Below are 11851 nucleotides of genomic sequence, written 5' to 3'. Positions count from 1 at the left end.
TGAAAAGGATGGTCAAATGCTAACTGTTCTGCATAAGATTCCGCTGTGGATCAGTCTTTCGTATTGAATACTGTCAGTGTTTAATTTGTAATGAAAGAGATGCCAGGGCTCAACCAATTGTTTTACATTCATAACTGATGCAGCAAGCCCAGAGGTGCCAGGGCTACGAACTGTCAAACAAGCACATTGCTGAATATGCCTCTTCCAGCAAACTAATGATGAATTCATAACTCTTGCAGGGCTTTTCTAATAGCTTTAAGCAATAAAGCTTTGATAATTAGATGTCTTCCCTATTGTAAGTAGTGAGATTAATTTGTTTACACACACAAAATTAATTAGGCCTTATCTTTACAAAAATTGAATTTGTGAAAGGGACATTCCTTATTGAATATCACACAGTTATGGCAGAACCCAAAAGCCATGACCACGTGTGATGGTAAGTGCTCCTTCAAGGGTAGCTTTTTTGTGTGCGTTTGTTTTGTTTTTTAAAGCCCTCAGTGTCAAGTTATGGATAAATCAGCCAAGAAGTGATAGAAAAGACTTCAATCATCCACACACCCCAGGATTCTCCATCTCACTAACAAGGCGGCGAAATACTCCTACCTTCACATTTTTTCTCTTCTCATTTATCCCACCTCTCAAATATCTACGTTGTGGTTGACTGAAGAGGCTGAACAAGCCTCTGTTCTGGAGCCTGTCCACCTCACTCCCTACTCAGCTATGGAATGGCTGTGAAGTGGCATGAGGCTCTCCCAGCTGGGAAAAAAAGAGCATTAAGCTTGAAGGTCCCACAAGAGGAAAATTTGCATTTATGTTTATGTAGCTTTTCACGTCTAATTGCTTTTCCTCTGGAACCCTAAATTGATTATCAGCAAGATTTCCAGCAGCACAATAGGCCATTCCCACCTAACCATTCCATCCTTTCCCCTCCTTCAACAAGTCACTGAAAGATGGGGAGACAGAAGGTTCCTTGCGAATGTGTATCACCATTTATTTTAGTTCAAGAGTCAGGAACTGAACAGAGGACACTGTCAGCGAAAAACAAAAAGAAACAACTTTTTTTTTTTTACAGGCTTAATTTTAAAACACTGCGGTTTCAAATCCTTTTTAAAAAGGAAATTCAAGTATCTTAAGCAGGGGGCAGTAATACAAAAATGTTTTTTTTTGTTTTTTTTGTTTTTTAGTTTTTTTTTAAAAATGTAATTCTACATTTCCTGCACCCTTTTTGCTTTGGTAAGGCCAAGCCATGGATACAAACTGGTACGCAACATAAAAATGACCCCCACCCCAAAATTACAGGCTCCAAGAATAAAAGGATCCACTCTCCAGAGACAAACTGTAACGGCTCAGAACTGTCACTTATGTCTCCGGCTTTAAAAGAATTTATTTATTTCTTTATTTTAAGTCACTGAAGTCCTGGCATTCCCAAAAACCTCCTAGGTAGCAGCTGTTTCAACATGTTCTATCATAAGGCTTTTCAAAAATACCAGAGCATCAAGATTTTTTTCTATTCAACACAAAGAAATGGGACATCTCAAAGAACAACTTAAAATCCGTGTGTCAAAAATTTTTTAAATTATTATTCTTTTGTGTCATCTAACACCAATTAAAAAACAAATATGCGAAAATGTATAATATAAAAATACGATCCCAAGATTAACACTTTGTTGCAGGCACAATTATCTCACAGAATATGTTCTCCTGGGGGCAAGGGAAGGACTATTTTCACTGGGGAGTTTTGTTTTCATTACCAAAAAAAAGACAGCAGTGCAGGTTGGGGGGGGAAGGGAAAAAAAAGTTATTTTAGCAGCAAAGTGTCCAAGGTTCTAACCACAATCAAAATTAATTAATATCTGGCTGTAAAAAATAAAGTTGAAGGGATGCTGCCCTGATCCATTCATTTTTGCTAAAATAATTCAGCTGTAAAACCCCCAAATTGTGACATATTGAAGGACTTTGTTTTGTAACATTAGAAACTTCCTAATTTGTCCTTCACACTATTGACCATTGTTATCACTTAAATATATGTACAAGAATTAAGCTGCTTTTCTTCTCGTCCACATGCTTCTGGTCATTACTACAAGTCAGTAGTGGTGGGCACCCTGAAAGTTAATTCCGTCTTCAGCTTCCAGTGGATTATATGCACCATCATCACTACATCAATCCATGCCCTGCTCTTCTCATTGGCCTTGGCGTGCACTGCAAGGGAGTTTTTAATGGTCAGTGTTCTGCTTGTCTCTCATCCAGGCTTGGATTTGCTCTTTCAGTTCTGGCACTTGGAATGAAGAGAGAAAAAAAATTAAATGGTTAATGTGATATTTGTGAAGTTATAGAAACATCAAGCTGAGAAACCACTACAGGACAAATAGTGCTGTCCTTTGGCTAGGCCAGAGACTGAAGAGGGAACCCCAGAGCTCTATTTTCTGCGCTGGTAATGAATTTGCCATGTGACTTCAGGCAAATCACTTAATCTCTCTCTGCCTCACTTTATCTATCTATGAAGTGAATATAATATTTACCTACCGTTATAAGATGCATTAGCCTAAATGGTGGGAACTCTGGACTCATTCATATAAAGAAGGGAACAATACAAAGACTGACCGCAAAGAATAAAACTTAGAACTTTTCTGAGAGACTCGGGGCCAAAGCTGAGAGTGGGGAGGGCAGAACAGGACTGCTGTTCTATCCAGGCTATGACACTGCCCTTCAGAAGCCTGAGACATACCCAAGGGTACAACCCTCCATCAATACAAAGGCAGAGCTACCTGGTTCTAGCATATTTTCTGTCAGTGTCTGCCGATTGAAGGGGTCAGTGGAGGAGTTCAGCAGGTGTCGTAGGATGATTGATCTGTCCATGATCGTTCCAGATGGCAGCCTCACAGGGTCAGTCATAAGAGTGTCCATGAGTGGATCTGAAGAGATAGATGAAGCTTATGTAATTAAATTAAAGAAACAGAAGACAAAGTAAGTGCTTTCCTGATGCCTCACAGCACAGAAGTGACCTGGAGAATCTGTATCATCGAGGACCAGATACATTATTGAAGTGACACAGGGTAACCCAAAGGGAGGAAAAGCAGCTTTCTTAGGTGTCTCCTGCCAACTGATCCAGAATTGGTGTGAAGGTACCATCAGATTAGATCTCATACAGGTGGGGAACTGCTGGTGGAAATGGGGAATTGCTGGGATGAAGGCTGCCCTAGAATGCAGAGCTGGCCATTCACTTAAAGTTAGGAAGGAGAATGAAGTGTAAAGTGCGAGCATTTCACTATGCTCTCAGAGACTTTGTACTGTTTTATGACCTGTGTCTGCAAAGCTGGTCTAAGCACACGGCTAGGTGTGAATAATGCAGTCCCTGAACAACTTTGCTCTTTTCACGCAAACCTGAACTGTTTCACTGAATTGGTGGAAGATTCAGGACTACAGAGAACAGTAGGCTGTTTCCATTAGAAATCACGTGTCTAAATCATACATACCTTATACGTACTTTAAGCAACTGCAGCCCCCCCAAAAAAGTTAATATTTAAAAAAAAAAATCAACCTGCCTCTGAATTCATCTGGAGCATCGCTATAATCGATTTCTGCACGGGCATTCTTGGCAACAATTTCCTCCACTTTCTCTGCCAGCAGTTTGAATTTTTCTATTGCTATCGTGGACTTGATTCCAGCCTTCCTCATCTTTGAAATAACCTCCTCAAATAGCTCTTTGCTGTAGGACCTCTGCAAGCAAGCCACATAAGGAGAAAATGTGAACTAGTGACAACTTAGCTCAGTTATAGCATCTTTCATCTAAGGATCTTAAAACACTTTGTAAAAATAAACTAATTAAGCCTTAACACTAATGTGAGGTAGGCAAGAGGAATATAGGAATCACTTCACTGAGCACTGAAATGTAGCCACCTCTGGGATGGAGTCCAGCTGCTGCACTGCTGTGTATCTATGTAGGATAGGAAATGAAGAGTACTAGATCCAATTGGAGTTGTAGAGGAGTTTATGGAGGCTGAACTTAATTGTCATAGTTGGTGTTTACTCAGAACACCTGGGTTACCACCCTTACTTTTGTGACACGTACTATGAACACAAGTGATATATTTTATATTTCATCTAAAAGGATGGCAGCTTCAGCTACTCAGGCTCCACTACCACCTCTTTCAGAGGGAAGTGTGTCATCTATTGAATCACCACCACTATCCCCCAATCATTTCTTTTAGGTATTCTTCTAATAACGGATTCATCCCAACCCTGCTTTGCTTGTGAGATGATCATGGCATAAGGTGATGCAGTAAGGAGGAATAGCAGTGTGCCCAATCTCCCAACCTGCCTTGCAACAGTGGGATAACTGATTAGAATAGAGCCATCTTTTTCCACAAGGCACAATATTAACAGATGAATTCGCACATGTTGGTGGAAACATCACCTATAGTTTGGCTTTTCTGAATTATTAACTGGTATAATTATTGCCAAGGGTAGTTACATGCCATGCAAGTGTTGGGATGTGGAAATCAGTATGACACTGGGGAAATCTAGAAAACAAGGATGAAAGCACAGAGTATCTAGCCCACCCACCAGCAGGATACTGGTAATCACGTGCATTGGGGAAAAAAAATAAGATTTACAAGCTAAAAATGGACATGCAGTTGCTATAGGGGATAGGCTGATATTTTGTTTATCTGTGACAAAGTGGAAGACAATTCTGGGAAGGGACAGAAGAGGTATGATCCTTAACAGCAAAAAAATCCTGCTGCAAAAATGAGCAAGAAGTCTCAGTGAGGGAGTTGGTACCTGCTGGGAGCCTGCCAGTTCGATGCACCACGCATCACACTGCAGGAACAGCGGCACACTGCTTCTAGAACTGCGCAGCTACACCTGCCACAGGCAGAACGCATACTTTACAGCTTCAACTCACTTAGGCATCAGTTTAATAAAAACTTAAGAATAAAGCTATGTACAAGGACTTTTGCAAACTGCTTATTTTCTGGAGACTATAAAGCCACCTACATGCATCTTCAGAGTGCTGGGCTTTGAAATAAGCTTTTAAAAGTTTATTTTCATAGTTTCAAAAGCCCTCTTTTAATAAACACCTATTAAACTACACAGTATGAGACTGAGCTAAGCAATAAACACGATTTAACATACAGGGTTTGACAAGTTTCTGTTTTCTTTGGGAATTTTAAAGTGTTCTAAACACAGTGGTAATTCTCTACTCTGTATTACAGATCTCACTGAAACATTGTATTCAATGCTCAGGACACAGTGTGCCCACCCAAACTCCATGCCAACCTGGAGGGGAGAACATAACTATGGCACTGTGCCTGGGGGCTGGCAAAGCTCTTCAAAATTTCTTCTACGTGCTAGGATTTGCAAATCAGAGATCCATCAAAATGCTTTAGAACATCTCTGCCACACACAGGCAACATTTTAGAACATACTTTTTACCCAATCGGTATTATAGCATCATGGATTTTCTTTGATTATCCTTCCTGTCATTGCCAAGACACTAGGTCACCCCCCTCCCCCCCACCTTTTTTTTTTTTTAAATGAGAAGCCGCTTTGTGTTATCCAACATTAACTCATTTGTACTAGGGACAACTCAATGGGGACAAACTAAAATAAAGCACATTGGTGTGGGAACTGGAATAGTGTTAAAGGGACACTGTCAGTTTTAAAAAAGTTAGATAGCTAACAAAGGGCATCTTTTTACCTACATTATTTTGACACCATGTGAGATCATCAGAATGGAAAAATCCAATTTACTTTTCTCTATTTATGCTGTTTGTTTCCTGTATTTCTCAGCCTAGCCGGGGGGGGGGGGGGGGGGGAATGGACTAAGGTTACAGATGAGCCATAGTTTACCTATATGATCGATCTCACACACACACACACACACACACACACACACACACACACACCAGTATTTTATATAGAAGTGTCACTCTAATGATTATTGCTAGAGGAATGAGCCTAGGTTTGTGAGAAGAGGCCCTTAGATCACAATCCCAGTTCTGCCAGAGACCCTCTGTGTGGCCTCAGGCATGATCATAATCACTCTTGTGCCTTGGTTTCCCCTCTAAAGTGGTCACAATACTACTACTTCTACCTCACAGGGGAGGCTAAGCAGGTAATGGTTAATATTTGTAAAATGATCTGCCTATGTAAAGTGCTACATATAGTCTATGAATGACTACATATTATTTATACAGCACTATAGGTTTGCAAAGCACTTTATAAACATACCTGTCTCAGAGGAGAAGAGAGTGCCCAAGCAGAGATTAATCATGGAAAGTAAATTGAAAAGATGCATTTGAAGGAGGTTGGTTGGCAACGCACAGATAGTCGGCAAGCTCTTCCAGGAGTGATTCTGCAAAGCTCTGTCAGTTCTGTTTGCCCACACCACCACCATACCCACCTCTCTTTCTGGAGCTCACCTGGTCATCAGCAATTGCTTTAGCAAAGCGAGCACAATCTAACTGGAGGTAAATATCAGTCAGTTGGTCCAACAGCTTCTTTGGTTCAAACCCATATTTTTCAGGGTTTTCAACTTTCAGGTCACGGCACTTGGGGCCACACAGTTGCTGAAGGTTAAAGTTCAGCATAGCAGCCAATCGTGGTCCAAGTTCCTAGAAGGCCAAAATAAAGTACAAATGAAAACGAGGAGGCACTGGGGAAGGGACACCACCTTAAGGACCACATGCATCAGGCTCAGGAATTAGAGACTGTGATTTCTCTTCAAGAAGACTGCCACTGATTTCGTAAGTTTCACATGGTGAGCCTTTCCTCACTGCTATCTCCAAGCAGTTATACTTATATCCAAACTCAAGTGTTCATCATATGAAGTAGAAAACAATGCAACTTGTACTGAATATATGCCCAAAAACACATTTAAAAAAGTGTAAGTAATATAATTCGAGGGGGTGTTTCTTCTGTTGGTGACAAGATGAAAACATCACATGCCTAGGTCCCTCTTCAGATTGCAACAATCATGGTCACTTTTCTCAGGCTGGAAGGACAGAAACAGTCTCCACAAACAAATCCTAGAACGCCCTTCCTACCGTCCAATCTTGGCATCATCGCAACATGCTTGTTATAATCCAAACACACAGGGAAACTGACATGTCTAAAAGCACCATTAACATCTCACGGACTAAGGAAATGCATTTTATAGCACCAAATCATTGTTACCTATAATTCATATGCTTAGAATTAGATTTCAGTGCACTGTGGATAACATTACAGCTTATCTCCAGGATTTTATCCAGTAAAAAAGAGCCACCCCGCATATTAAAGAAGCTGAAAACCAGGCAGGCAATGAGGAACACTAGAGCAGAACAGTTTATACTTACAGGTCTGAGGAAAGGCTTCTGAACCTGCTTGGTAAGGATATGGAACATATCAACAGTTTCTGTTGCCAGGGCAAGATACGAGCGGGATACACGCTCATCCTGAGCAAGCTGAGACTGCCGAGCCTGTTGCTGGTCCTAGAAAATAAACATGCCACAATTACAAGTCCTTATAACTCCCTAAACAGACATGATCTAGCATCCTTTTGGCAGGGAGCAGAGTTAGAGACTGTGGTTCAAGTTGTAGTAAGATGCTCTTTTATTTAAGGTACAGCTCCCCTTCAGTAGCATGTCCTAGACAAGTCTGGTGTGGTGTGGTGTGGTGGAAGGGTATAAAAGTGGATAATAGCAAGGCTGTAAAGTGCTGTATCACTCCAAAAAATGATTGTACAAATGATACCGTGGTGGGGTCCCATGTTTAGTGCGTCTCACTGATTCCATATCCAATTTGCTCAACATACAGTTAAAAGGGTGGGCTGGGTTTCTCCCCCATCCCAAATACCAGCACTGCAGAGTCAATGTTGGAACGGAGAGTCAGGCTGGGTTCTTTTTGGCTTGTTCATCAACACAGGTAATAAAGCTTCTAAAATTGGAACAATTCTATAGATGTGTCAGTTCACTCCTTCACCTAGTAATGGCTCTGCCATGCGAACAGGAGTAAACAGTCATAAAGGCTTCAGAAGAGCAAACCTGATTCTGACTGAACACATGAAGCAGAAGCTGTGAAGGTGATTTTTTAGAGTGTCACTTTGTTGACCCACAACTGCACGTTGAATCTTTTTTTCTTAATTACTTTTATGGGAAAGAGATATGGGCTCTCAGAGATCCACGCATCTTTCAAAAGTAAATCAGAGAGAGTCATGTGGATGAGTTATTGCACAACTTTCAGCTCTGCACAATTAGCAGCAAGCTCCTACAGGACTGTCAGGTATCAAGGTCATGCTGTTTGTCACCTGAAAGGTAAAGTTTCTCTAGATTTGAAACATGACTCATGACCTATATGTCACAACCTATTAATGATCTCTGAATCTTCTATTAAAACCAGACTTGACAAAAAAGTGCTGGAGAATACATTACAGAGAACCATTCTGCCCTAGCTGGAGGATGGACTGGAGGTCATAAACAGAACTGTTCCAACTCTAATTCCATACAGGTTGTATGGAAGAATGTTTTTTATAATCATACACCCAGTCAGTAGGACTCCGATTATCAACATGGAATATAGATGTTCCTCGTATAGGGAGTTCCACTAGGTGACAACAACAAATGTGAGAACGATACTAAATAAGTGACGTCCAGAAGGGAAGTTAGGTCTAAAGTGAGGAACAGTAAGGGTTGAACTTTGAGACCTTCATCAGCCAGGGAGCTATCCCCGCTCCTGCCAAAGGCTAGATCAGCCTCTGCTGATCCAAAACCCTGAGTAAGTTCTAAATGCTAATTCCCTACAGAGTAGCAAAGAATCCTGTGGCACCTTATAGACTAACAGATGTTTTTGCAGCATGAGCTTTCGTGGGTGAATACCCACTTCTTCGGATGCAAGTCTACTTGCATCCGAAGAAGTGGGTATTCACCCACGAAAGCTCATGCTGCAAAAACATCTGTTAGTCTATAAGGTGCCACAGGATTCTTTGCTGCTTCTACAGAACCAGACTAACACGGCTACCCCTCTGATACTTCCCTACAGAGTGCTGTATTGGAGCCACTTCTAGCTTGAAACAAAGAAACTATTTTTAATCAATACAAATGTTATAAAAATAGCACGAGAGATGACCAAAAAATGGTGTTCATTTCCAGACCCATCAGCTTTTATACTATCCTTGTAATATTTACATACTAAAGCAGCACTCTTTACAGTCCATTTGCATAGCATTATTCGTATTTTACAGATATTGCTGCAATATGAAAAGACAGTGTTGCTGACTACAACCAAGTGCAGTTGTCAGTTTAATATTTGGTAAATTTTCTATTGGGATTATATCCTGCACTTGTCAATGGACTGGACTCTAATCTAAAAGGTCGTTTCGATCTCTAACTTTTAACACGCTACAGTAATTCGTATTCTTCCCCCCGTGACAGACATCAACATGTCTGCAACTAGATAATCCATTACAACTACAAAGTGGAACTTCAATCTTCTCCTTCACACATACACATGCAGCCACCTAAGCACCGAAGATTACAACCATGCAGAATATTTCCATAGCTGTATGGTAAGTGAATCCCAGGACAACTGCATACAGTCATTTACTATCCCGGTATATTTTAAGTTTATCCAAGACTATTTAAGAAAAGAATAATCCAGCTGCCTACTTTACATTGGGCTTTAATGCTCTATTTTTTGCCACCACTGTTTGCATTGTAAGGATTATCCACTTCCAAGATTTGCACGCATGTGCTCTATCTGAGCCAGCTGTCCACATTCTTGTTGTATGAAAGTTTTAGGATAGCTAATGCTTATCTGTATCAAAAGGAAGAAGTAACGCTGTAGGGAAAATACAGACTTTAGAATGTTCTCATCTGAAAGGAACTCTGCAAAATGGATCTTTTTTATTTTAGATTTTTGAAATCAGTAACCTCAGTATAAAAATATCTGACATTGGTGGGTGAATGCATACAATTATTGTATAACAACACAATCCTGGCATTTATTCTCTTCCTTTCCATCCCAAAGCCTGCTTCGAGCTCAATACATTAGGAGAAAAAAAGGTCTTTACTGGGACAGTTCTTTGAAGTGAACTCAGCTGGTGGACATCTTCCAGAACTTCCTTTGAAAAAGGATTACAAGCCTCAATTTCTCCATTTAGCATTTTAAATACACGATTTCTTAAAAGACTCATATACCCTCCCCTCCAGTGCCAGCCCTGACATAGCTCTGCAGCCTGGATTCTCTTTCAGGAAGCAGTTCCCAAAGTGACCCTGCCTATGGTAGCAGCAAGCAATGCTACCTCCAGGAGCTGCTCTGCTACCCTTAGCCAAAGAAATCTTACCATAAGAAAGGAAGGGGCACTGTGGAAAAAAAAACAAACAACATGCTCACCCTAGGCAGCAGGTCCCACTGTTCTTTGTTCTTCATCTCCTCTTGAACTTCATGGATCCGTTTTAGGGACTCCAGACTCTCATCCAGCAAGAAAGTTGTATCATTTATCAGCATGTTGATATAGCGAACAAACTGCTTCCCAGAGCTGGAAAACATTGAAACGCATTTATCGCTGCACAGTACAACAGGAGCATTCAATCCAGAATGCATCTCTCAATCTGGAGCACTACCAACATTCCTTCTTCATACCACGGTTTGAATAATTAATTCCCCCACTCCACAGGCCAGGTGAATCAGAGTCCAGAGACTACATTCCTCTGTGTTTAGAATGGCTATAATGGAAAGGTCTAATCATGTAAGCTGGGACTGATCAAAAGAGGTATCCTCCCCTTCCTGACAGTAATAGCCAAGAGCAAGAGAGCCCAAACAAGAGTAAAACAGGAGGAGGGAAAATCCTTTTTCAATGGATAAAGCAGCTCTTGTTGGCCAGTGACAGAAAAATTGTCAATTATCTAGGAACTCACATGAGAGGCCCAAATAAACTCCACCAGGGTCTGGAAATGGAATCTGGGACAGACCATCAGGGGGACTAAAAGGATGAAATGGATAATCCCTGTCTCTGCACATCTGGACTATAACACGACAGACATTAACAACTGTGGGGGGAGGGATAGCTCTGTGGTTTGAGCATTGCCCTGCTAAACCCAGGGTTGAGAGTTCAATCCTTGAGGGGGTCATTTGGGGATTGGTCCTGCTTTGACAGGGGGTTGGACTAGATGACCTCCTGAGGTCCCTTCCAAACCTGATATTCTATGATTCTATGATTTAACTGGAAACAAAAAAGTATGCTCAGAAAAACACACAGTGGTTCCCAACTGGGATCACCACTGTGATCTCAGGAAAACACTCAGAAGAAGCACAAGGTAGCAACTAACAAAGACTAAAGGAAGTGCATTTTTCACGATATTTGTGGCATAACATGACCAAGATCTGGGGAGTGCGCAGAAGATGTGCCCTCCAACACAACAGAGAAGCAAGCAGTATGCACAGCAGCATAGGGAGGCACATTTGAAAATAAATACTGGGGGGAGTTTTCTTCTTGCAGCTCTGGGTCTTGTACATTTTTTTCATGTTCTGAAGCTAAATATCTTTGAGTAGTCTGGCTCTTCGGCTACATATCCTAGTTGGAGGGATCAGCCTCAGATCCTTGCTCCAGTGGTCTCCACACTACAGAAATCCAAGGCGAGTGTCTGAGCAGTTATCTCTGGCATTTACAACATTTTACTCACTTGAACTCTTCCATGAAGGTGCCATGGTGAGCTATGTTCTGCCAAAGGCTTTTGAAAATGGTGCTGATATGGTAGCGGATTGTAAATTTGTCGTAGAACTCGCTGGTGGCTCCAGTGTGCTCAACATCTGAGAAGAAAATAGAAGACCCCAGTAGTAAAACTAGAACCCCATCATCAAAACTAGAACTCCA

The 11851-nt window shown here is 41.2% G+C and overlaps 1 protein-coding gene across 2 annotated transcripts in view; it reads right to left on the bottom strand.

Annotated features, from left to right (window-relative positions):
* Nucleotides 1-1736: 1736 nt before the first annotated feature.
* Nucleotides 1737-11851, bottom strand: part of UBE4B (ubiquitination factor E4B) — a 63034-nt gene continuing 52919 nt past the window's right edge. For both annotated transcript variants that reach the window (XM_044996394.1, XM_044996395.1), the window contains 7 exons: nucleotides 11661-11787; nucleotides 10372-10516; nucleotides 7338-7472; nucleotides 6423-6614; nucleotides 3543-3717; nucleotides 2766-2912; nucleotides 1737-2275 (listed from right to left, as the gene is read on the bottom strand). In XM_044996394.1, coding sequence (XP_044852329.1) covers nucleotides 2214-2275; nucleotides 2766-2912; nucleotides 3543-3717; nucleotides 6423-6614; nucleotides 7338-7472; nucleotides 10372-10516; nucleotides 11661-11787 — 983 coding nt within the window. In that variant the 3' untranslated portion in view covers nucleotides 1737-2213. The remainder of the gene's footprint in view (nucleotides 2276-2765; nucleotides 2913-3542; nucleotides 3718-6422; nucleotides 6615-7337; nucleotides 7473-10371; nucleotides 10517-11660; nucleotides 11788-11851) is intronic.

The sequence above is a fragment of the Mauremys mutica genome, chromosome 21, assembly GCF_020497125.1.
Source record: "Mauremys mutica isolate MM-2020 ecotype Southern chromosome 21, ASM2049712v1, whole genome shotgun sequence".
NCBI lineage: Eukaryota > Metazoa > Chordata > Testudines > Geoemydidae > Mauremys > Mauremys mutica.
Note: the sequence above shows the minus strand (reverse complement) of the source record. Positions and strands in the feature narration are given on the sequence as shown.